Source organism: Zingiber officinale, chromosome 1A, assembly GCF_018446385.1.
Source record: "Zingiber officinale cultivar Zhangliang chromosome 1A, Zo_v1.1, whole genome shotgun sequence".
NCBI classification, from domain to species: domain Eukaryota; kingdom Viridiplantae; phylum Streptophyta; class Magnoliopsida; order Zingiberales; family Zingiberaceae; genus Zingiber; species Zingiber officinale.
This window is the reverse complement of record NC_055987.1, coordinates 99,906,457-99,930,249: the sequence shown is the minus strand read 5'-3', so window position 1 is coordinate 99,930,249 and position 23,793 is coordinate 99,906,457. Positions and strand designations below refer to the sequence as shown.

Genomic DNA, 23,793 nt, shown 5'->3' with positions numbered 1-23,793 from the left:
GAGATTGTAGTTGAGTTTATTTCCGCATATGCATTTAGTCACTTTAATTATTTGTGGAGTGATATAGTTGATTGTTTTACTGTTATTTTTATAACTACGTGGTTGTGTAAAATGAGTTCCAGCCGCTTGTGGCTGCGTATATATCTTATGTACTACTGATTTGGTCACCGGTACAGGGGAGACTTTGCCGAAATTTTTCTATAGGAATTCCTCTGAACCGTGACAAATCTAAGTACTTACTAATAATAGCGTCAGTGACACTAGTAAGTAGAGTAGTAGTTAGGTAACAGTCGCCCTTAGAGAATAGTAGTAAGAAGGGTGGGTTGTTACAGTTGGTATCAGAGCAGTGTTCCATTCTCCAGCATCACACACACACATCAGCATCATCCTTGTCGTCTTCAAGTAAGAAAGTATTTAATTTCTTTCTTTATTGCTTTTCTTTATTACTAATTGCAGTATAAAGTAATTGCTTATAAGTGCTTAAGTCAGATAAGAGTTTTTGCTGTTTTCTTTATTCCTGTACAAATGTGTATATTAGAAAGGATAGAGAAAATATCAAGTCTTTTTCCTTGCATGACTAGATGGCAAGAAGAGGACGTCCCCGTACCGTTTGGGCGGAGGACCAAGCTCAAGAGAACGAAGTTCCCAGAGCAACTGAGCCCAATCTTTCTGAAGTGGTTGCTCAGCTCCAGAGACAAGTAGCAGAGCAGCAGCAAGTGATTACCAATCTGATGGCAAACCAGCAAGCAGTTCCTCCCCCAGCTGTCACTGCAGAGAATCCAGTGGTAACTGAGACTCCACCAGCTGCCCTGGGAGCCGTCACAGCACCTCAGAGACCAGAAGCTTACCTTATACAGTGGCTAAAGCTGAAACCAGAGAGCTTCTCAGGCACGATTGAGCCCTGGGATGCCCAGGCTTGGTTTAAAACACTGGAGAGCACTATGGAGCTTCTTGACTGGCCAGAAGTCGAGAAGGTCAAGTGTGCCTCTTTCTGCCTGTCTGGAGATGCTCGTATGTGGTGGGAGAGGATAAAGACCAAGAGAGCGGCTGATCAGATGAGCTGGGTTGATTTTCAGTCAGAGTTTTATGAAGAATTCTTCCACCTGTAGATCACCAACAAGAACTACGAGGAGTTTATAGAGTTCAAGCAAGGTGACCTGTCAGTGGAGGAAGCAGCCAAGAAGTTCAACAGACTAGCTCGTCTCTGCCCAGAGCTAGTAAGTACAGAGAAGGAGCGAGTCAGGCTGATGCTCAGAATGTTGAGACCCCAAATAGCACTAAATGTGAGCAGTGGAGCTCATCGGCCCCAGACTGGTGAAGAGTTGATCAGTAGAGCATTAATTGCTGAACACTACCTAAACAACATCAAGGCACAACGAGCGCAACATAAGCCAGTGAAGACAGAGGACAAGACAGCAGGAAGCCAGAAATCACAGTCAAGTAAACAGAACTGGAAAGGCAAAGGTAAAAGGAAGCAGTGGAACATAAGAGGTGGCCAGAAGGGAGGACCAGCAGACAAGCAGACCAAGTTTCCTCCCTGTCCCAAATGTGGGAGAACACATCCAGGAGCCTGTCTTTTGGGTAAGACTGGATGTTACTCCTGTGGTCAGGAAGGACACATGGCTAAAGAGTGTCCTAACAAATTCAAAGCACCTCAGCCACAGCCATTGCAATATGGAGGCCAGCCTGCACAGTTGCACCACATGGAAGCAGCATTGGAGGGACCCTATATCAGTCAAGAAAGGTTAGAAGCCCCACCAGTTCCAGCCTTTGATGGTGCCAGAGTATTCTCCCTCACCAAAGAAGAACAAGTCAAGTAGTTATTTTCCAGCACATAGCTACTGTACTATTTGACACTGGGGCGACCCATTCTTTTGTATCGATACCTTTTGCCAGTAGTTTACAGGTGCCTACAGAGAGTACGAACTCCAAGTTCCTGACGACCCTACCTTCTGGGGAAGTCATGGAATCCAATCAGTGGCTCCGAGCCGTACTGGTCAGAATTACAGACCGAGAGCTATATGTAAATCTGATAGTTCTCGCCATGCAGGATTTCGATATCATTTTTGGTATGGATTTCCTCAGCAAGTACAGTGCTTCGGTGGACTGCCGCAGAAGGAAGGTGATTTTTAGTCCAGAAGGTGAACCAACTTTTGAGTTCACAGGAGTGTTAAGGAAGAAGACCCAGAAACTTCTCTCATCTCTAGCAGCTCACCAGATGTTAGCTAAAGGGTGTGCAGGTTTTCTTGCATACATAATAAAGGCAGAAGAGCAGAAGGGACTCAAGCAGGAGGAGGTCCGGGTAGTATGCGAGTATCCAGAAGTATTTCCAGAAGAGCTACCTGGACTACCTCCCAACAGGGAGGTGGAATTTGAGATTGAATTGGTTCCTGGAATCGGTCCAATTTCAAAAGCTCCGTATCGCATGTCTCCAGCAGAGCTGAAGGAGTTACAAGAACAACTACAGGAGTTACTTGACAAAGGCTTCATTCGCCCCAGTCACTCACCTTGGGGATTCCTGTGTTGTTTGTCAAGAAGAAAGATGGATCAATGCGGATGTGCATAGACTACAGAGCTTTGAATCAAGTGACAATCAAGAACAAGTACCCCCTTCTCAGGATCGATGACTTATTTGATCAGTTAAGAGGAGCAACAGTGTTCTCAAAGATAGACCTGCGCTCTGGGTACCATCAGCTGAAGGTGAAAGAAAGAGATATACCCAGAACGGCGTTCAGGACCAGATATGGACACTACGAGTTTGTGGTCATGCCTTTTGGAGTGACTAATGCACCTGCGGTCTTCATGGACTTAATGAACAGAGTGTTCAGAGAATATCTTGACAAATTTGTTATCGTATTCATCGACAACATTCTGGTCTATTCAAGGACCCCAGAGGAGCATGACACGCACTTGAGGATGGTACTGCAGACTCTGCAGCAAAAGCAGCTTTATGCTAAATTCTCCAAGTGCGAGTTCTGGTTAAATCAGGTGGCATTTTTAGGTCACATAATTTCTAAAGAAGGCATTCAAGTGGATCCAGCCAAAGTGGAAGCGGTCAACAACTGGAGTAGACTCAAGAACGTCAGAGAGATCAGAAGCTTCCTTGGTTTAGCAGGGTACTACAGGAAGTTCGTGGAGGATTTTTCCAGGATAGCTTATCCACTAACAGCCCTCACCAGAAAGAACAAGAGATTCGAATGGTCAGATAAATGTGAGCAGAGCTTCCAAGAGCTAAAGAAGAGATTGATCAGTGCTCCCATTCTGACTGTTCCACAGAGCGACAAGAGTTTCGACATCTACAGTGATGCTTCCAAGATGGGCTTAGGAGCTGTACTCATGCAAGAAGGAAAAGTCATATCTTATGCTTCCAGACAACTCAAAGATTATGAGAAGAACTACCCTACTCATGATCTTGAGCTGGCAGCTGTGGTTTTTGCACTTAAACTCTGGCGACATTATTTGTATGGAGTTCAGTGTAGAATCTTCACAGATCATCAGAGTCTTAAGTACTTCTTCACTCAGAAGGACTTAAACATGAGACAGCGCAGGTGGCTGGAGTTGGTCAAAGATTACGACTGTGAAATCCTCTACCACCCAGGCAAAGCTAACAAAGTGGCAGATGCACTCAGCAGAAAATCCAGTGCATCCCTGATGTCTTTGTCATCATTAGCCCTGCCACTGCAGAAGGAGTTGTCGGATTTTGGACTTGAAATTATTGAAGGGCAACTCTCTGCATTGACCTTAGAGTCCACATTGCTTGAGGAGGTACAGAGAAAGCAAAGTGAAGATCCAGACATTCAGAAAATCAAGCAAGGGTTACAGAAAGAAGACAAATCAGAGTTTCGAGTAACAGATAGCGGGATTCTTTATCAAGGGAGTCGCATTTGCGTGCCCCATGATGAAGAACTGAGGAAGAAGATCTTAGAAGAAGCTCACAGCACACCATACTCTATACATCCTGGTTCTTCTAAGATGTACCAAGATGTGAAACAGAGGTTCTGGTGGTCAGGACTCAAGAGAGACGTTGCTAAATATGTCAGTACCTGCTTGACATGCCAGAGAGTCAAAGCAGAGCACCAGAGACCAGGAGAAGTTCTTCAGCCTCTTCCAATACCAGAATGGAAATGAGAAGATATATCCATGGACTTCATAACAGGTCTTCCAAGAACCACCAATGGATATGATGCGATATGGGTAATAGTAGACCGATTGACCAAGTCTGCTCACTTCCTAGCCATCAAGGTATCCCAGTCTATAGAGCAGTTGGCCCAGCTATATGTTAAAGAGGTAGTCAGACTTCATGGAGTTCCTAAATCTATCATTTCTGATAGAGATGGGCGCTTCACCTCACACTTTTGGGAGTGCGTTCAGAATGCACTAGGCACCAAACTCAAGTTCAGCACAACTTTCCATCCATAGACTGATGGATAGACAGAGCGAGTGAATCAGATTTTAGAAGATATGCTCAGAGCTTGTGCACTGGATTTCAAGGGAAGTTGGTGCAAGTATTTGTGCTTAGCTAAATTCGCCTACAACAATAACTATCAGGTCACCATCAAGATGGCACCTTATGAGGCACTATATGGTAGGAAATGCAGATCACCCATATGCTGGCAAGAAGCAGGAGAGAGAAAAGAAATGGAAGTAGAGCTGGGTATTCAGACAGAGCTGATAGACGAGACCACTCAGGCGATCCAGAAAATCAGACAGAGAATTGAGACTGCCCAGAGCAGACAGAAAAGTTATGCTGACACACGCCGTAGGCCATTGGAATTCCAAGTAGGAGATTCAGTTTTCCTCAAGGTCGCTCCTATGAAGGGAGTGATGAGATTTGGCAAGAAGGGCAAATTAAGTCCTCGCTATGTAGGACCTTACCTGATCATAGAGAGGATTGGGAAAGTAGCTTACAAGCTTGACTTACCACAAGACATGTCAGCAATACACAATGTATTTCATGTCTCCATGCTAAAGAAGTGTCTCCATGACCCGAGCCAAGTGGTTCAGCCTCAGTCAGTGCAGATCCAAGAGGATCTTAGTTATGAGAGCAGACCTACACAGATAGTGGACAGAGCAGTCAAGAGATTGAGAAATAAAGAAGTACCACTAGTGAAGGTCATCTGGCAGAACCAGAAGCACGAGGAAATTACTTGGGAGCGGGAGGACAGTATGAGACAAAAGTATCCAGAGCTATTCTAAGTTCGAGGACGAACTTTTTATAAGGTATGGGGGATTGCAACGACCCAATTTTTCCTATTTCAAGTTTTAAAAGTCCATAAAAATATTTGGAAATACTTTTAAAATATTCTAGAGATTTTTAGGAGTTTTTAGAGTATTTTTGCGAAATTTTTGGACGTCGTTTAGTATTTTTACGAAACAAAGGAAGTTTAGGCAAAAATTGTTGGAAGCGAGGTTCAAACCCACGACCTCGGGTCGGACGGACCCAAGCCAAAACCGGCTTGACCAACTGAGCTAGGAGATTTTTGTTAATTCTATGTAGAAAGAATTAAGGATATAGTATAGTTAGGAATAAAACCCTAGTTATTAAAGGACCTAGTTCTTTTCCTTCCCGAGCCGAAAAAAAAACCTGCCTTCTCCCCGATCTCGACTCCGCGCGGCGCCCTTGCTCGGGCGACAACGAAGAAGAAGTCAGGCGTGGTCTCCGGCGCCGACGAAGTTTCTCCCGACCATCCTTCATCCGCGGGTGGTTGTCGCGACAGAGGAGAACTCGGGAGCACGAAGGAATCGCCGGGAAAAGTTAGCTACCCGAACCCTAGAAGCTTTCTTCCTCTCCTTTCTGGTTGTAAGTGCAAGAAACCCTAGGTAAGTACTACTCACCTGTGGTAGGAGTAGCTTCGGGTGTTGAGTTTTGTTCTCCTTGCTCATGGATTCCATTGTGCCGAATAGATGGTCCTAGGGTTGTTATGCATCCTTTCCTTTAGTTGTTGCTAGGTATTTTGCCATGCAAATTTAGGTTTCGGTTTGTTCCCTTGCTTCCCTGTTTTCGGATCATACCGTACAGGTTGCCACTTCATGGTTGCTGCCGATGGTTTTGAATGCATAGAGGTGTTCTATGAACAACTCTTTATTCATTCGTTTAATGATTTTGGTTTAGGTGTTCTTGTGATTAGAACTACCGAGAGTTTTCAAGGCTTAGAGGTGTTCGGTTGGGGAAATATAGCACTCCTGTTGGTGCCATTAGTTCCTTGATTATGATATTGGTTCATGCTGTTAGTTAAATTTATGCTATTACATAATTGAAGCTCTTTATACCGGGTAGATTAGAGCATCTCTTGCATGGCATTCCTATTTTGAATTCTTGTTAAACCGGACAGCCCTGATTTCAGCCTATGATTGTCTTTTAAGCGTGCCTTTAGTTCTTAAATGTGGTACCCATGTAAGTCTAATTGCTGCCATAAATTCCAGCAAAAAGGGATTCCTTTGCCCTGTTTTTACAGCATGATAGAAAGTGTAAAGTTGCATTCTTTTGCTTTTATTACAGCATACTTAGAAAGCCCCAAAATTAGCTTCCTTTTTGCTTTATTTTATAGCATGTTTAGAAGGCCCAAAGTTACTTTCTTTTGCCCTATTCTATAGCGTGATTAGTAAGTTCAGATGTGCTTTCTTTTCCTTTATTTACAGCATGTTAGAAGTTCAGATTTTGCTTTTCTTTTGCCTTGTTTGATAACATGCTTAGAGAGAGTTTAGATTGGTTTCCCTTGTGTTGTTTTATATAGCATGTTTAGTTAATTGTAATCCTATACTTGTTAGGTATATCTAAAGGATTCCAACAAACTCTAGTAAAAGATTATGAGGAAAATAAAAGAGTAAAGAAAAGACTAGAGACTAACTAAAAAGAGATAACTAGTAAATTAAAGTAAGAGGCTAGTACCCGACTTCCAAAGTTGTCGTTAAATAAATCCAGGTGACCAATTCCAAAGTCTTGCCCCTGGTAAGACCAAGGTCTTTACCTCATAGGACTAGAGGCTCGCTACCTCAGTCACTATTAGAGAGCGCGCAAAACAAAGATGGTACTAAGCCTGGGCCCAAAGAAAAGAAAACCAAAGAAGAAAAGAAGAAGAAAAGAAAAGAAGAAAAGTAAAGTAAGAAGAACAAGAAGAAGAAAGTGAAAAAGAAATTAAAAGGTTAATTTCTAGTATAAGGATATAAGAAAATGAAACAAGTTTATACTTAGAATCAATAAAAGTTTTGTTCTTTAATTCTAAGCTTACAGTAGTTGTTTCATTACTTTCCTGTCAGTTAGTGAGCATGTTTAGTATTCAGTTTTATTCCTGCATACCATGAGTACATGCAGCTTTGCTTTAGCATTTCAGTTTCCGTATTATTGCATTACTTTTATGCACTTCGAAGTTTTTGTGAGATAGATTAGTACTTACTAAGCGTTTTCGCTTATAGTTTTGTTTTCTTTCCTCCTACTGCAGATAAAGGAAAAGCTAAGATATGAAAGGGAGGCGACAGGATGGTGGTGGTGATGAAGGTGTGTGATGACTGCGACTATGGAGAGATCCAGAGAGTGTTATCAAACCTGCAGGACCTATGTGATTAGAGTTTATGCTTTATTTCTTTTCTTTAACACTATTATGAAGTTTGTGAGATTGTAGTTGAGTTTATTTCCGCATATGTATTTAGTCACTTTAATTATTTGTGGAGTGATATAGTTGGTTGTTTTACTGTTATTTTTATAACTGCGTGGTTGTGAAAAATGAGTTCCAACCGCCTGTGTCTGCGTATATATCTTATGTACTACGGATTGGGTCACCGGTACAGGGGAGACTCTGCCGAAATTTTTCAGTAGGAATTCCTCTGAACCGTGACAAATCTAAGTACTTACTAATAATAGCGTCAGTGACACTAGTAAGTAGAGTAGTAGTTAGGTAACAGTCACCCTTAGAGAATAGTAGTAAGAAGGGCGGGTTGTTACAAGCCCTTGGGGTTGTGGACATCAGACGAAAGTCTAGGCGGGTTGAGGATTAGACATCTAGTAGGAAGTTTAGAAGTTAAGATTAGATGCTGAGCAAAAGTCCAAGCAGATTACGAGGACCGGATGTTTGGTAATAGATAAACTCTCTTGAGAGAAATAGGTGAGGATGTGTTCCCCATTGAGGGAAAATAGACATCATTCTGACCTAGGGTTTCAGTAAAATCCAAAAATTAGGATCAGATAGTCCTGAGACTGTCAAAATAAATTTAGTTATTTATATCATTTATTATGCCTATTGTGATAACTCTATGATGCAGGAAAAATGGTCGGAGTTAGGGTATTCCAGGCACTCTAAATATATCCAGACGCCCAGAGGTTCGAGCAACCAGAAAGGATCAAAGCGCCTGGAATAGCTCGAATCTAGTCATGCGAGTAGCTGAGTTGGCACATCCTGGTTGGCCAATACATATTAGACTCCAAGCGCTTGGAAGGGATTTAGGCACCCAAGAATGGATAGAGGCAACTCGGATAAAGGTTCATTGAAGTGCAACCACGTCAGCAACCCAGGCATCCGGAAGGGATCCAAACACCAGCAAGTGGATAACCGCCAAGGAAGAAAGATCATATTAGGTTGACCCCAGCTGTCCGGAAGGAATCCAAGCACCTGAAATGCCCTATAAAAGAAAGCTTCGACCAACAGCTCAGGACAATCATTCTCTATGACTTCTATACTCACTTCCTGCTTTGAAACCTTTGTTATGACGTCCAAACGTTGCTCTGACAACCAACACCAAAGTTGCTACTCATTTAAAGTTATCAGTAACATTTTCATTTGCACTTAATTTGTAATATCTCTTAGTAATCCTTTGACCTTTTAGTGAATTGCCCAACATAAACACTCAATGAGTGTGAGCCTTGGACTAACAATCGTTAGACTATGAACTAAATAAAAACAAAGATATTAGCTTTGTTTTGTTCTATTTTTATTTCCATTAAGTACTCTCAAGTTTTATGAAAAGGTGAAAAACCACAAAGTACTATTCACCCCTTCCTCCCACTAGTACTTTCTCCGATCCTACAGAATTATCCCAAATCTCATAAAATCCTAAAACAAAGACTAGTTTCGTTAAAAACATTACAAACAGTACTTTGACACTAGACATCCATAAACTTCACTCATAACCCTGAAAGTTTAATGAAAACAATGACAAACTTAAACACATAACTCCAAAAGGAGCACAAAAATTCTAATTTTCAAAACTCCCGGTCTAACACTAGAACCCTCACTATAACAAATATGATTTTTCGTAGTGTGCAATTATGCTATCCACAGTGTGTATTGCATGTTTGCACAACTACAAGTTGTTAAAAGTCATAAGACATCGATAGCATACATCACGCACTACAATTAAGAGCATTCGCAACTTGTACTACACTGCAGTTAAGTGCATTCGCATTACAACATCTTTCTTTGACCTAGAAAAGGTTTTACGCTATCATAAAGAACTAGGAAGTTACACACACATGAATTACAAAAGGAAATGACTAAAAGAAAATACTTACAACACAAAAACCTTGCACAAAATACTTATAGAAACCTTGAACACAAAACAAACTTACACACTTTCTATCTTTCTTCTATATTTATCAGCTAACCGGTAAGGGGTATCGAGAAAGGTGTTAACCAAATTATAATCGGAGGAAGATGCTACTTCTTCCATGTCATCTATAGAGATAATGGAATAGATAGAAGAAGAATCTTAGACATCAAATTGAACTTTTACTAAGTTTAAATTAGTACAAAAGACTAATTTGGCTTCTCAAGTATACAAGTTTTTCCTATTTGAACATGCAGAAGATAAATGTCCAGTTTATTATAAGCAAAAAAGGTTATAGTATTAACATATGCCTTTTTTGTTTAAATTGTTGAACATGTTTATCTTTATTTAGATAAGTTTCTTTGACGAGATCTTTCATAAGTAATAAGTTGTTTTGGGCTATTTTGTGCTTGACTTTAGATCTTGGTTGTATAACAAGTCTTTTTCTTCTTCTTTCATATTGAGTTTATTCTATATTGTTGGGAGTATATATTTGGCTATAGAAAATATATTGTTCGTTCGTAAGTTGTTTCTATATTTGGGAATAATTACATTTTTGCTTACGTATAGAAATAATATGTTGTATTCGCACCTATATATATATATATATATATATATATATATATATATATATATATATATATATATATATATAAATTTGTTACACCGTGGACCTTCTGCTACGGACTCGTCAGGACCTGACTCGAGGCGCCTCCAATGCATGGAAGCGCCTTCGTCATTTTTTTTTAAAAAAATTCTGAATGGACTTCATCCAAGCACCTCAATTCAATACCGTATATATTTTTTTAGCTCTAGAATTAAGCCAATTAAATTTTATCTTTAGGATTTAGGGGTTGGGTTATAATTTTCAAAATAAAAAAAATTATGTGGTCATGGGGTATATATTTAGGATGCTTAATAATATTTTTATTTTTTTAGCTCTAAGATTAAGCCAATTAGATTCTATCTCTAGGGTTTAGAGGTTGAGTTATATATATATATATATATATAAAAGTATTCACGGGGTATAATATATGTATTTAGGGTTTCAAGATTTAGAAAAGATTAAAAAATTTAAAATGAATAAATTGAGGCCCTTGGATTTGATCCAAGAGCTTTAATGCTGGTAAAAAAAATTACCCAAGGCATTTCTAATGCATGGAGGCACCGAGGGCATGAACGAATCGACAGGAAGTGGTTCACAGCGTATCAATTATTTCTCTCTCTCTATATATAGGGGTTTGATATGATACCCAATCTCGTACTTGACTAGGTGTGCGAGGTGTGCGAAGTGTCCGAATGTTTATGAGAGTTACGGACGGGAGTCGTGAACGGAAATCGAATCCTTTAGACTATAGGAAATGATTTTTAATAAAAAGGTGCCTATGAGTTGCCATTATTAGTAGACTCGAGGGCATGAAGTTCTTGTGGAGTTTTGAAGGACTCTAGACTAGGGAACACTGTGTGAAGAACTCAATGACATAAACACGTTATTCGATTGGTACAGAGCAACTTCCTAGAGCTTGGTGCGTTATGTGCCTATGAGTTGCCTAAGTTGAAGCATACGACGCGTTTAACAAAGTAGGGCAATGGTTATATTTAAGTTATAATTGAAATTTTTGTATTATTTAATAATTATGATCTATGAATTATATAATATTTAGCTCAAATGTTTGTTTATTCGTCTTGGCAAGGCAATGAGTAGTTCGGATCCTCTGTCCCCATTTTTTTCTATCCCCATGTCTCACTGTCGATCGGACGGGCCAGATTACATCTCAAGGATAACTTACACATCACGAGGATACTGCATACATCTTAAAGATGTCATGATGTATTGAGATGTAATCTGGTTCGTCCAATCGACAGTGAAATATGGGAACAGAGAAAAATATGGACAGAGGATCTAAACTAGACAACGAGGACATTGACATGCGGATAAATAAAATATTTTAGTTCAAAGAACTTAAAATGCAAGATTAAGGACCAAGCTAATTAATCAAAATAAATTACGTGCATTTATTAATAATTATACACCAAATAAATCACCATCTTTTTAATAAAATGAAAGAATCACGGGTAAAATGTGCTCTATAAAATTTGAGGTAAATTGCATAAAGGCAAAATATTGAATTACAATAATTTGAATTTAAGTATTTATAAAATAACTAAAAAAATAAAATTATAGAAAACATCTAAAATATAGAAAAAAAATTCTTAATATTTAAACTGACATTTTTTATTTTTTTTAAACTACTAAAAATAATATAATCGAGGTGGAGGGCAATTTAGAAAATACAGGATGATCGAGGGTTGTTTTACCGAACAAGAAAAACAAGGGAAGAAGCTGGAACTCCCCAGGGCAACCAGTGTCCCCGGATAAGAATGGCGGCAAGGGATCCTCTGTCAATCCCTCCCTTTGGATACGCGTACTCTCTCGCATGACCCAGGTACGATCCAAGGATAGAGGTCTCCATGTCGATCTAAGTCTGGTGAGCAGTAGATCCCTCTTGCTTCTCTTCTTCACTCTGATTTGTTCTTTCCTTATTGATTTTTCCCTTGCTATTGAGGTGAACCGCATCCGTGTTTTATCTCAATTGTTCCAAGGTTACTTTTTTAGCCTGTGATAATACATTTTTACCTGTTCCCTTTGCTAGAACCATTACTATTACAGATGAAGGATACTAATAATACAAATGGGGAATGTATAGATGATAGTTATATCACGATTCCTAATTCTTTGAGGTCAACGGGGAATGAATAATGTCCTATCCTTTAACAACCTTCTCATCGAGTTTGTGTTTTCTTCTTAACACAGATTTGTCTTGTTCTGTCTTAACATTGATTATTCTGTTTATAATTGTTATTTTTAAGTAAATTATCCCTATTATTTATATTGTTATGTCATATTTATAACCTTATGTCATTGAGTTCAGGTTTGGGAATCATCTCATATGTATCAGTTTGTGCCGGTGGTAAGATTGATACCAGATTACCAGCTTTCTAATGTTACAAGTACTTTGCCGAAATTGCAAATTCTTTTTGAAAAAAAAAATGTTCTTGCTCTGTAAGACTGTAGTTTTTGATCATTTACGAAGTGGTATATTAAGATAGATTACTTCTCCAGAAGACTTTTCTGATATACTGGTGGAATTTGTTTGTCGTTTGTGTACACATTGGAATCTTATATATTTTGAAGAAGGGTAACTGTAGCTAATTGCTTAGAGTGGGAAATTTTTTGTATTTCCCCAGTTTCTAATGATATGTTTTATGACGGAGAGAGTGATGATGAAGCTTCCCCTTTAATCTTATAATATGGGAGAAATTTTACCATATGAAACATGGTTTTCTTCTTGCTCTATGATCCCTGATGAACATCACTGTTATGTGGTTTTCATTTTGGATGTCAATCAGTGCCTTCGATTGGTAGCCTGTACAGATTGTCTGCAAAGGCTTTTTTTATGGATTCTATACTTAGGTTTCTAGTTGTCCTTGCACAATCTGAGTTGAAGCAATGTGCCAAAGATGATGTCTCTGGAGCTCATGGTTGTGTGTTTGGATTAATTTGTGTTTACACAGGTGTAAAAACATCCATATGAATTATCTGCACCCCTAATAAAATGGCATATACTTAAGCCATGGTATGAGTTAGTTAATCTTTGTATCCTTCTTATTCAAACAAAATCATCACCAAATAAATAAAAAAGAGGCATAAAAGGGCCTAAACTGGGAAGGAAAGAGTAATACATTTAAGTCAATCAAGCTTAGCCTCAATATTGGTTAAATTTGTTGATCATGAGTATAAATTTGGTGGAACTTAATTAGTTCTGATTGCTGCAAACTAATTCCATATCCATACATCGAACCTTTAGTCGGACCATGTCAGTTATTATATATAACTAATTCTTCTCAGATAGATCATGTCAGTGACTTATCATGTATACTTGATTCCTCCTAACTAAAGCATTAATATCATGTCTCACCTTTATGGTTCTTTATTTGAAAGACGAACATCAAATAATTGACTCTTCCTGCAGCTTCTTATGATAATTAAAGGGCTCTTCAGGAGGTATGAGAGATGGAATCCTGTACACCCCACTATTGGCACATTTTGGGGAATGGGCATAGGTGTTGGATGTGGCGTGGGATGGGGTCCTGGTTTTGGTCCTGAGGTCATTGGATATGTCGGGGCAGGCTGTGGTGTAGGATTCAGCGTGGGCATTACTCTGGCTGGTATCGGTGTTGGCCTTCCCCGCAATGACCTTTTTCAAATCCTATACAATGGTATGTCTCTATCCTTGTCTTGTTTTCCTAAGTGTGACTACCCCCTTATCATTTTATATCTTTACAGTACTAAACATCCATCAATCTTTTGGTTAGGAAGCGAATAACCCCCACCACAGAACTAACCTATACCCATTTTGTGCATCTTTTTTATGCTAGTATGTTCAATGTTGTAATCTATCACTTTGGATATGTAAGAATGGTAATAGTCGATAGGTCATGGTAGCCTTTGGTAACAATATTTTCTCTACTAGTAAATGATCTTGGAATCGATACAGTAACCAAACATAGAATAGCAATTTGTTCTCAAGGCCTCCCTAGTAACTTAACAATCAGTGTAGAACAGGAACAATATCTGAGATGTCGATTCCACATTATGTTTTATAACTGCTGCAGTAATCTTCTATCCAATTGGAACTTGTTTAATTCATGGCATAAGTTACGAAAGATAAGAATGGATACTTGACATGGACTAGAAATGTATGATGAGGAATGTTTTCAGCTACTACAACAAAGGCTGCTCCTTTCGACATGGCAAAGTCTTCCACATTTATTGTCATGAAGGGCGTCGCAGAGGATAGTTTGAACTTTGTTGCACCTCATATATCTTTTTTGAGGAAAGAAACTAGCTGGAGGCTCTCGAAGCTCAAGTCAAATATTCATGTACAGGGAACTGAGTTAAACAGACTTAACACTGTAGTATCAAAGAAGATTCAGTCTACTTTAGAGTGTTTAGAAGCCTTCAAACAGAATGTCTGGCAGCCTCCAAAGGATCGATAAGCAGATTGCAAGTGTTCAATCTTTGGATGTGTGTGCTTCATCTTTGGTATACAAGGCTAATTTGTATGAAAATTTTTAAGTGTAGAGGCAGCAAAATTCAAGATGGAGCTACATGTTCCATCAATTTCCCTTTTTAATTTGCAGATATTTAGACCTACAAAATTCTGAAGTCTTTAATAAATTAAGCACAGAAACATCTATTAGTTTTTTTTAGTTTAGATTGATGCAATTCAGCTGTTTTTTAAGCATGTTCATTGTTTCCTATTTCAAGTTTTTTTTTAATTCTATTAAACAATTTTCTTAAAATTAAGTTTTAGTATGAATTTTTTTGTGCACTTGAAATTGGCATGTACATATAGATTGTATAGTTTTTTTTTAATCTTTTTCCTCTAATGATTATTCAAATTAATTAAATTAACTTTTATTAGATTAGTTAATGCTTTTTATTCTTCTTCTATGTTTTATATGTTCATTTCTGGTCTCCTGGATTCAACTCTTGATTGTTAAAAATTATCATAAAAATTAGTTTACGGATTTAAAGATTACACTAAACAGTGAGTGCAGAATTTAACTAATATATAAATATATATATATTTTTAATAGATTTATTTTTTTAAAAAATAAAATTTTGAAGTAAATAGTTAATTAATTAATTTAAAGAATATGTAATTTAGATCAATATTAATTTTTGTTTTTTAATAATGCAGGTGTCCATTCTTACCTTCTATCTAGAAGGCGATGAGTCTCATCTTATATAAGTTTTCCATTGATCTGCAAGGTGGATCATAAAAATACTATAATAAGTTATTAACAATGGACTCTGCCTCATCGTTATCCTTATAAGACATTGAATCACGGGCTTTTTCTATCTATGAGTACTTTGGCCTCCGACCATGCAACTTAAATTTTTTCATTAAATTCAGCACCGGCACATATTCTAAACGAGCATCGAATCATGACATCCAAATTTTGTCGTTTGTAAAATTTAAAAATTTCATTAATTTTTTTTTTATAATTGTAGAGGTGAGATTGAGATTTTAAATTCAAGAATAGGTTTGAATTTTCAAATCTGTTTTCTTTTTTGAAGGTGCAGTCAATAATTATAAATTCAAATTTTTTTTTTTTTGAAGTTGAAGTCAATAATTAATGCACATGATTGATTATTTTTAAATAATTTTAAAATAAATTATTTGATGAGTTAATTATAATATTTCAATTTATAAATAATTAGTAATAATTAAAATTATATTTTTTCTTTTAAAAATAAATATATTTGAGATAAGTTAAAAAAAATATAAAAATGATTATAATTAAATTAAATTAAATTTATAAAATAATTAAATATTAAAGAAAATGATAAACTATATTAAATTAAAAATTAATTAATTTATTAATTGTTAATTATAAATAAATTAAATTAAAGATTATAATTAATTAAAATATCAAATGAAAATTATATAAAGATATTAAATGAAAAAATTGTATGCAGGTTTTTTTTTAATTGTGAAGAGAATAGTAGATTTATATTGAAATTGATGTAATATGCATGGAGTCATGCAACTACATGTGGAGAGAATTATAAAAAAAAAAGTTCACTCAAAGTTTTAACGATTAAGAATATTTTAATAAATTTTTATAATGTTGATGTGGCATGTTGAAATTAAAAAAAAAATTCATTCAAAATTTTAATGATCGGAGATGTCTAAGTATTAACCGTTGCATATACCGTTAAGGATAACTAAATTCATATTTAAAAAATATTAAATCAAATAATATTAAATATGGACGATCGATTTAGTGGTATACCGTTAAGGATAACTAAATTCATATTTAAAAAATATTAAATCAAATAATATTAAATATGGACGATCGATTTAGTGGTATGAAAATTCGAGAAATGCTAATGGTGAGTGATCTCGAAGCTAGCATCCCGCAGTTGAAAGAAAAATTCCGTACATGGAAATCTAACGGCGGATGCAAGGGTAGAGTTGCAGAAACGTCGGATGAAGGGCAAGCACGATTAAAAGATGCGAGGGCAGAATTGTAAAAGTGAACTGATGAAATGAGAGGGAGTAAACGAGCAACGCCGACGCGTGACACGCGAGGGCATCTCGAACTAGGGTTTTACTGCCCCAAGAATCGTTGTGGAATCGCAAGCTTTGGGCTTTAAATTTCTTGCTCCAAATCGATGGAGGCGGTGGTAGTTGATGCTGGATCCAAGCTGCTCAAGATCGGCTTCGCTTCACCCGATCAAGATCCCGCCTTGGTTAGCATTTTGACGATTCTATTTGTTTTTCCGTTTTCTTCTTCATATGAACGCTTTGATTCAATTTTAGCTGACTTTGGTGGTATTCATCCGGGTGGGTTTGTTGGTTTACTATATCCTTATCCTTGGATTTCTTTTGGAGCATGATGTAGATAATGCCGACAAAGATGAAGCGCGTGCTGGAGGATGGAGATGGTGGTGGCGATGTATCGATGGTTGAGGAGGTGACGGTGGATCCTGTGGTGAGGGGGTTTATCAGAGACTGGGATGCCATGGAAGACTTGCTTCGGCATGTTCTTTACATTGACCTTGGTTGGGAGGTTGGAGATGAAGGGCAGATTCTGTTCGCCGAGCCACTCTTCACCTCGAAGGTTTGTGAATGCAACCACTGTGTGCGGTTTTCAAGGAAAGTATGTTTCCTGATTATTCACCATCTATTCTTGATTAATTGACAGATTGGAGCAGTACACAAGTTTATTGAATTGTATTCAGTGTACATTTTGAGTTCACACCAGTATCTGTTCAAGATGGAGACTTTGAACCATGCTATATGCAATTTAGAAATTTGACGTTTTCTACACAGAAACTTTATAATAGTGTTTTTTTATGTTTTTGCATGTACTTCTGCTTCTAATGTTAAGGTTATGTGTTATGCAATGGAAACTGATACAATATTGACAAAACTTAATACTCTCCATCATATGTGCATACTTGTCTGATTATAGATAATGATATAATAGGAGATAGAGTTCAATGGCGTAAAATTATCTACATAGGTGACTCCACCTAGTGGGATAAAACTTGGTTGTTATTGTTGTTGTTGTATTAGTTTCCTTCTTGATATATTGGGAAAATGTTTATGCTGGTATGTTGTCTTTATTTCTTCATGTTTGTTTACATATTATGTATGTTTAATATCGTCCATTGAGAAAATGAGCTAATATTCTCTAGTTTTAGTATAGTGTTTTGAATCCAAGTTGGCCACACCTGGAACTTACATAATGAACTAACTGTTTTTTATTTAATTTTATTTATTGCTCATGTACATATTGGCATGCTTTTGTAGGCTATTAGAGAACAACTAGTGCAACTAATGTTTGAAACGTTCAATGTTTCAGGCTTTTATGCCTCTGAACAAGTGGTATTATCACTTTATGCTGTTGGACGCATCTCTGGATGCACTGTTGATATTGGCCATGGGAAAATAGGTATTCAATTAGTGTGAACTAGTTGCTAGTGCCTGATTATTGTTATACATTGTTGCAAGGACTACATTTTCATTGGTTTATAGATTAGTTTTTGAAAATTTTTGGCTATCAACAAGTCCATTCTTATGCAAAAAGACAACTTAAGCTTGTTTTCCTTGCTCACCCTAAACTATTTACCACTATAAGTGATGTAACTATGCAACAAATCGGTGCTGCCACAATGGCAGTTAGATGGGGATAATTGACCTTTTTTCTCATCTTTTTGTAGCTTGTTTTTGAATTTATTCTGATTCAAGGAAGCTATTACGACATGTCTAGTCTCCCAAATATTGGCTGATAAATTTTGAGGAGTCTATGCTGTCTGTTCGTACATTTTATTGGCTAACCTTTCCTTGAGTATTGTAAAGGGTTTTTTTTTTCAATTTCCATAATGGTTCAGAATTCAGATCCTTAGTTTCTACTAATGTACTCTCATATTTCTGGTTACATTTCCATAATTCACCATTCTGAAAGTCTCCTAAGTCATCTGCAAAGTGCAAATTCATGTCTGAATTCACACACACACACACACACACACACACACATATATATAGGAATTTAAATATGATATAATAGATTTTAAGATTGAAATCATTCCTCTGAATCTCAAACTGAACTAGTTATTATGCATATTGAGAAAGTGAGACCCTCTTAGGTGCCTGCCATGGACTTGTGGAGCAATCTGAATTCATTCTGAGATAATTCAATATTTCTTTGTTTTGTTTTTAATGTTTGTAATGGTATCTACACTTTGTTTCTATGATTCTCAACTATCTGTCAACTGTGTTGTTAATATGAACATTCAATCTCAACAGACATTGCACCAGTTTGCGAAGGTGCTGTCCAGCACATAGCATCAAAAAGATTTCAGATTGGTGGAATTGATTTGACTAATTTACTAGCACAAAAACTTAAGAAATCTAATCCCTTAGTCAAGATTGACATTTCTGAGGTGGAGAAGCTGAAAGAGCAATATGCCTGTTGTGCAGAAGATCAAACTTCCTTTGAAGAAACAGAAAACAAATGCCCAACAGAGACTCACACCCTACCTGATGGACAGGTTTGTTGCTAGGTTATTTTCAGTCATAGAGATGATATGTCCATTTCTTAGCGCCTTTGCACTCTTTCCTAACCACTTCTGTAGACACTATGTTTCTCAACATCTTTCATATGATAGACTATAACTATTGGACAAGAGGGCTAGATTGTTGGAGAAGCTCTATTTGAACCATCTACCTTGGGTATAGAAGAGTATGGGATAGTTGAGCAGTTGGTTCACAACATATCAAGTGTTTCTTCTGAGAACCTTCGTCAATTGCTTGAAAATACAATGCTTTGTGGTGGTACAACATCTATGACTGGTATGCATTCCTGCTCTTTGGATGTTCTGTTCTCATTATTCCAGAATACTTTTAACCTTAAGTAGAATGGTACCTTATGAGCCAACGCATCTCCATTCTCACATTATTGCAAGAATCATTTATTTCTGCAAAATCAAGTTGATTTTTAATTCTGGTAGTTTCACCTGTTCAATTGCTGTCTCCAGGTTGGTGCTCATTCTAGTCTCTGCAAGAATCGATGATAAATTAATATGTTGCTTAATGTTTTAGTCCTTTATTTCTTATTTTGGATTTTCTATCTTGTTTTTCAATATATTCACTGTGGTTCCATATTCAAATTGCCTTTGAATTTTAAATTTTCAGCAATTTCCTATGACAATCTTCTTACTAGTTATTTAACTTATTTCTGGTGTATGAATAAAACACCAGTATTCTTTTGAATAAATCGCTATAATATACGATTTCCCTTAATGGTGTTTCCGAATAGCCTGGAATCATAACAATGAAGTGATGGTGGTAACAAAAAAAAGCCTTGATAGAAAATCAACAATGCCAGAACATAAACAGGATTTAAGAGCTATCACTTGGTAAAACCGAATAAGAGATGGGGGGAGATTACTTGACTATGTGATGAAGAGACCCATGGTTGATGAAGAGGGTAATCTTGTAATTTCATTTTATTTCCATCTTTTCCCTTTCTCTTCTTTGGCACAAATAAAACTTTTCACCTTCTCTTTTGGCTTCCTTGTTTCCCTATCTTCCTTTCCCTTCAGATTCCATCTTTCAGAGCTTTCAATCCTCATTAATCATCATCATATTTTCTATCAAATTCCAGTTTCAAGATTTACCAAGCAGGAAGTTGATTGCACTAGTGATTTCTCCTCACTTTCAGCTATCAAAACTGCCATTTGGGTAAATGTTTCAGATTTGTAGGAGTTGAGCCTTTCTGATTGCCAACCTCAAAATCTGCTAATTTTACGCAAAGCTTTGCACTCTTTCACCGTTACTGCCACCATGGTAAGCTTGTCTAGTCCTTACTAGACTCCTCATCATGGCCTTCGTGCCTCACAATCAACTACAATGGATGTTGCTGACCTCTGTAATGACATGCTTGCCTCATGATCAACTTTGATGGACCTTTCTGGCGTCGTCTTCTACTTATATATATCCGTTTAATTTCAGTTGATGAAATCAAATAGAATGATCATTTTCATTCTTGTGTTGGTTTCAATGGAGATGAAGACAAGAATAAATTTTCACAATGAAAGGAGTCTTAGTGTAATGGTAAAGTTGTTACCTTTGTGACCTAGTGGTTACGCCTTCGAGTCACTCAACCCCTTGCAATGCAGGTAAGGCTGCATATAATAATCTTTCTCCGGGATCCCACATTAGTCGGAGCTTTGTACATCCGTCTGTCCTTTTTTTTATAAAACATCACTTTAGTTAATAAATATTGCTTCATCTGACCTATTCAATAAGTAACATTGCATGGGTCATATGATCCCTCATCCAGCTTGCCTTATTTGTTTAGTCTGTTTTGCTTGTTAGCCCGTTCATCCTTCCCCCCTGCTTGCCTAATCAACTTGCCTGATACACTAGGTATGCCTAGTCCTTTGACCCATCCAGGCTACTCAATTCATATGGCCTCTCCAACTCACTTGGTTTGCTTGGGTCTGTTAAGCCCATCCAGCTCACTTGATTTGCTACCCCTCTCACCCTTCAGTTCATATTGTCTATTTGGCTCGTTTAATTCACTCTGTTTGTTTGGCCCATTTAGTCTCTTTGGTTCGCTCAGTTCATTTAAAAAAACCCTATACACTTGGTTCATCAACTCGCACAAACATATAGGGAATGGAATAACTGTTCTTGCTATGTACCTGAAGGCCTCATGTAAGCCTCAATGATCGATATATTGCTGTGAGGATCTTAGCCACGGATTTGCCATTTCTAGGTTTTGAAGAACGGTTTCAGAAAGAAGCAAATTTGTGCTCCTCGTCCATTCGCCCATCTCTCATAAAGGTATCTGTTGACAATCTGCACTTCCCATTTTGATATTCCATCATCTGGACACTCCACTAACCATTTCTTTGTTCCTTCAGCCCCCAGAATACATGCCAGAGAATTTATCAAAAAACTCAGCTTGGATGGGCGGTGCCATATTAGTTAAAGTTGTTTTCCCACAGAATCAGCACGTAACCAGGGGAGATTACGATGAGACGGGACCAACAATCATTCACAAAAAATGCTTCTAGGCCTGGTTGAACTCACTCTGGGTGAGCGTCATTGTTGCCGCATCATCGGCTAAAGTTCCTTAGAAACAGCAAGTCACGGAGGGAGATTACAATGACCACCGACAATTGATCATAAAAAATTGCTTCTAACCTGGCTTATCTATTAATTTAGATAATTTATGTTTGTAACTCTATTTTACTATTGGCAACGACGAGGAATGTATTGTAGAATTAGAGTCTATCTATCATTGAACTATAGTGAAACGAACTGTTTGCCATTTCCCTTTTTTTTCTTCGTTTGGACAAGATATAAATCTGTACAATCGTAAGTACAAAGTCAACTTATTTGCATGCAAAAAGAATACAATATCCTTTAAATATGCACAAGAATAAATGAATGATCAGTGTAAAAACTTGAGAATGGAACTCAATGACTCGAGTCCTTGCCTATCTGATGTGAAAGCCAACCAAAGAAAATTGGTATTTCGAAGAGGAGACGATTTTGATGGTGCAGACTGAGATCCTCTTTATCAAATTGCACTGCATTACAAATTGGCAGTACCAATCAGTGAAACATAAGCGATCAAAGAATGTGGCATCACCAAGTGTAGTTGTGGTACAAAAGGAATTTACATCCAACAAACTTAAAGTTATTTTTAAACTTTTTAAAGATCAACATTAAAAAATTATCTATACATTATGGCATTATTTATATAGATTTTTTAAGTATATAAAATATGATAATATCATTTTAACTAATTTCATTAAAAAGTAAATAAAAAACTGCATTACAAATTGGCAGTACCAATCAGTGAAACATAAGCGATCAAAGAATGTGGCATCACCAAGTGTAGTTGTGGTACAAAAGGAATTTACATCCAACAAACTTAAAGTTATTTTTAAACTTTTTAAAGATCAACATTAAAAAATTATCTATACATTATGGCATTATTTATATAGATTTTTTAAGTATATAAAATATGATAATATCATTTTAACTAATTTCATTAAAAAGTAAATAAAAAACTGAAAATTTGAGCTCGGATAATATCATTTTAACTAATTTCATTAAAAAGTTAAAAAAAAAATTGAAAAATTTGAGCTCGTATGTCTTTGATCATCTGATGGTCAGATGGTTGTTGAAAGACCCCCTTTCGCACTGTATCTCTTCATCGCTCAATATAAATCGTGCCAACAACGAGGTTCGAACCGCTGACTTACAAGTTCAGTAAGCATATCTATTCAGCCAAATACGCGTTAACCGCTTGACGGAAATTAAATTGTAAAAATTTTATATAACTTGATACAAATACATCATACATGTGTTTATCCAACTTGAACTTCTTGTAGTCTAAACTTTTATAATAATAAAATTATTCCCAAATAACATTTGATCAAAGTCGATTAAATCAACCTATCGTTGGGGGAAAAACATCAAAATAAGATTACAATCGAGCTCGACGCAGCCTTTTGATATGTCTTATTATTTATTTGAAATTTATAATAATTATTAATATTATATATTTTTAAAATTTTAATAAAAATGAAAATTTTAATAATTTAAATTTTCTAATGTTTTAACAAAATAAAAAATGTCAATTTTTTCTGTCAACATTATAATTAATCAAAGTTTATAATAATTTATTATTTTTAAATTTTTCTATAATTTTTCAATTTTATTTTAATAATTAAACTATAAAAACTTAATTTTAGTTCATGCTAAACGCGATTCATTTTATTTCATATCTCGTTCACCTCTATTGCAGTAAAAGATGGAGTAGCTATTTTAGTGACACCTTTAGGATGACCCTATATACTTTATAAGAAAATAAATTATGAAAAATTTTACCTCTGGAATTGTAGGTATCTGGATGATAACTTGTCCTTTCACATTGAATAAATTTTTTTGCCTAGGGCCTCAAGGAATCTTGAGACGACCCTGTAACCCTGATGATATGTTTCACTCATCTCTAAAAGAAACTTGATGAATCAGATAATACCAAATTTGAAGCAACTAATCCAATCTTATGGAAAATTTTCACATGCCCCCACTCACCTTTAAAAAAATGATTAACTAGGTAACATCGAACCTGGAGTGGCCGGTCCGATGC

General features: G+C 36.7%; 1 protein-coding gene and 1 pseudogene across 1 annotated transcript; both read left to right on the top strand.

Moving 5' to 3' along the window:
* The first annotated feature begins 11,972 nt into the window (after positions 1 to 11,972).
* LOC122007708 (cadmium-induced protein AS8-like) lies at positions 11,973 to 14,803 on the top strand. Its single transcript, XM_042563300.1, has 3 exons — positions 11,973 to 12,026; positions 13,572 to 13,818; positions 14,321 to 14,803. The coding sequence occupies exons 1-3, from the start codon at positions 11,976 to 11,978 to the stop codon at positions 14,596 to 14,598; spliced, it is 576 nt and encodes a 191-aa protein (XP_042419234.1). The 5' UTR covers positions 11,973 to 11,975; the 3' UTR covers positions 14,599 to 14,803.
* Positions 14,804 to 16,653: 1,850 nt separating this feature from the next.
* On the top strand, positions 16,654 to 22,041 carry LOC122027473 (annotated as a pseudogene).
* Positions 22,042 to 23,793: the final 1,752 nt, after the last annotated feature.

Coding starts and splice junctions, on each gene's coding strand:
- LOC122007708 (XM_042563300.1), top strand. CDS start 11,976: ATGACCCAGGTACGATCCAAGGATAGAGGTCTCCATGTCGATCTAAGT. Junction 12,027..13,571: donor TCCATGTCGATCTAAGTCTG/GTGAGCAGTAGA, acceptor CTCTTCCTGCAG/CTTCTTATGATAATTAAAGG. Junction 13,819..14,320: donor TTTTCAAATCCTATACAATG/GTATGTCTCTAT, acceptor GAATGTTTTCAG/CTACTACAACAAAGGCTGCT.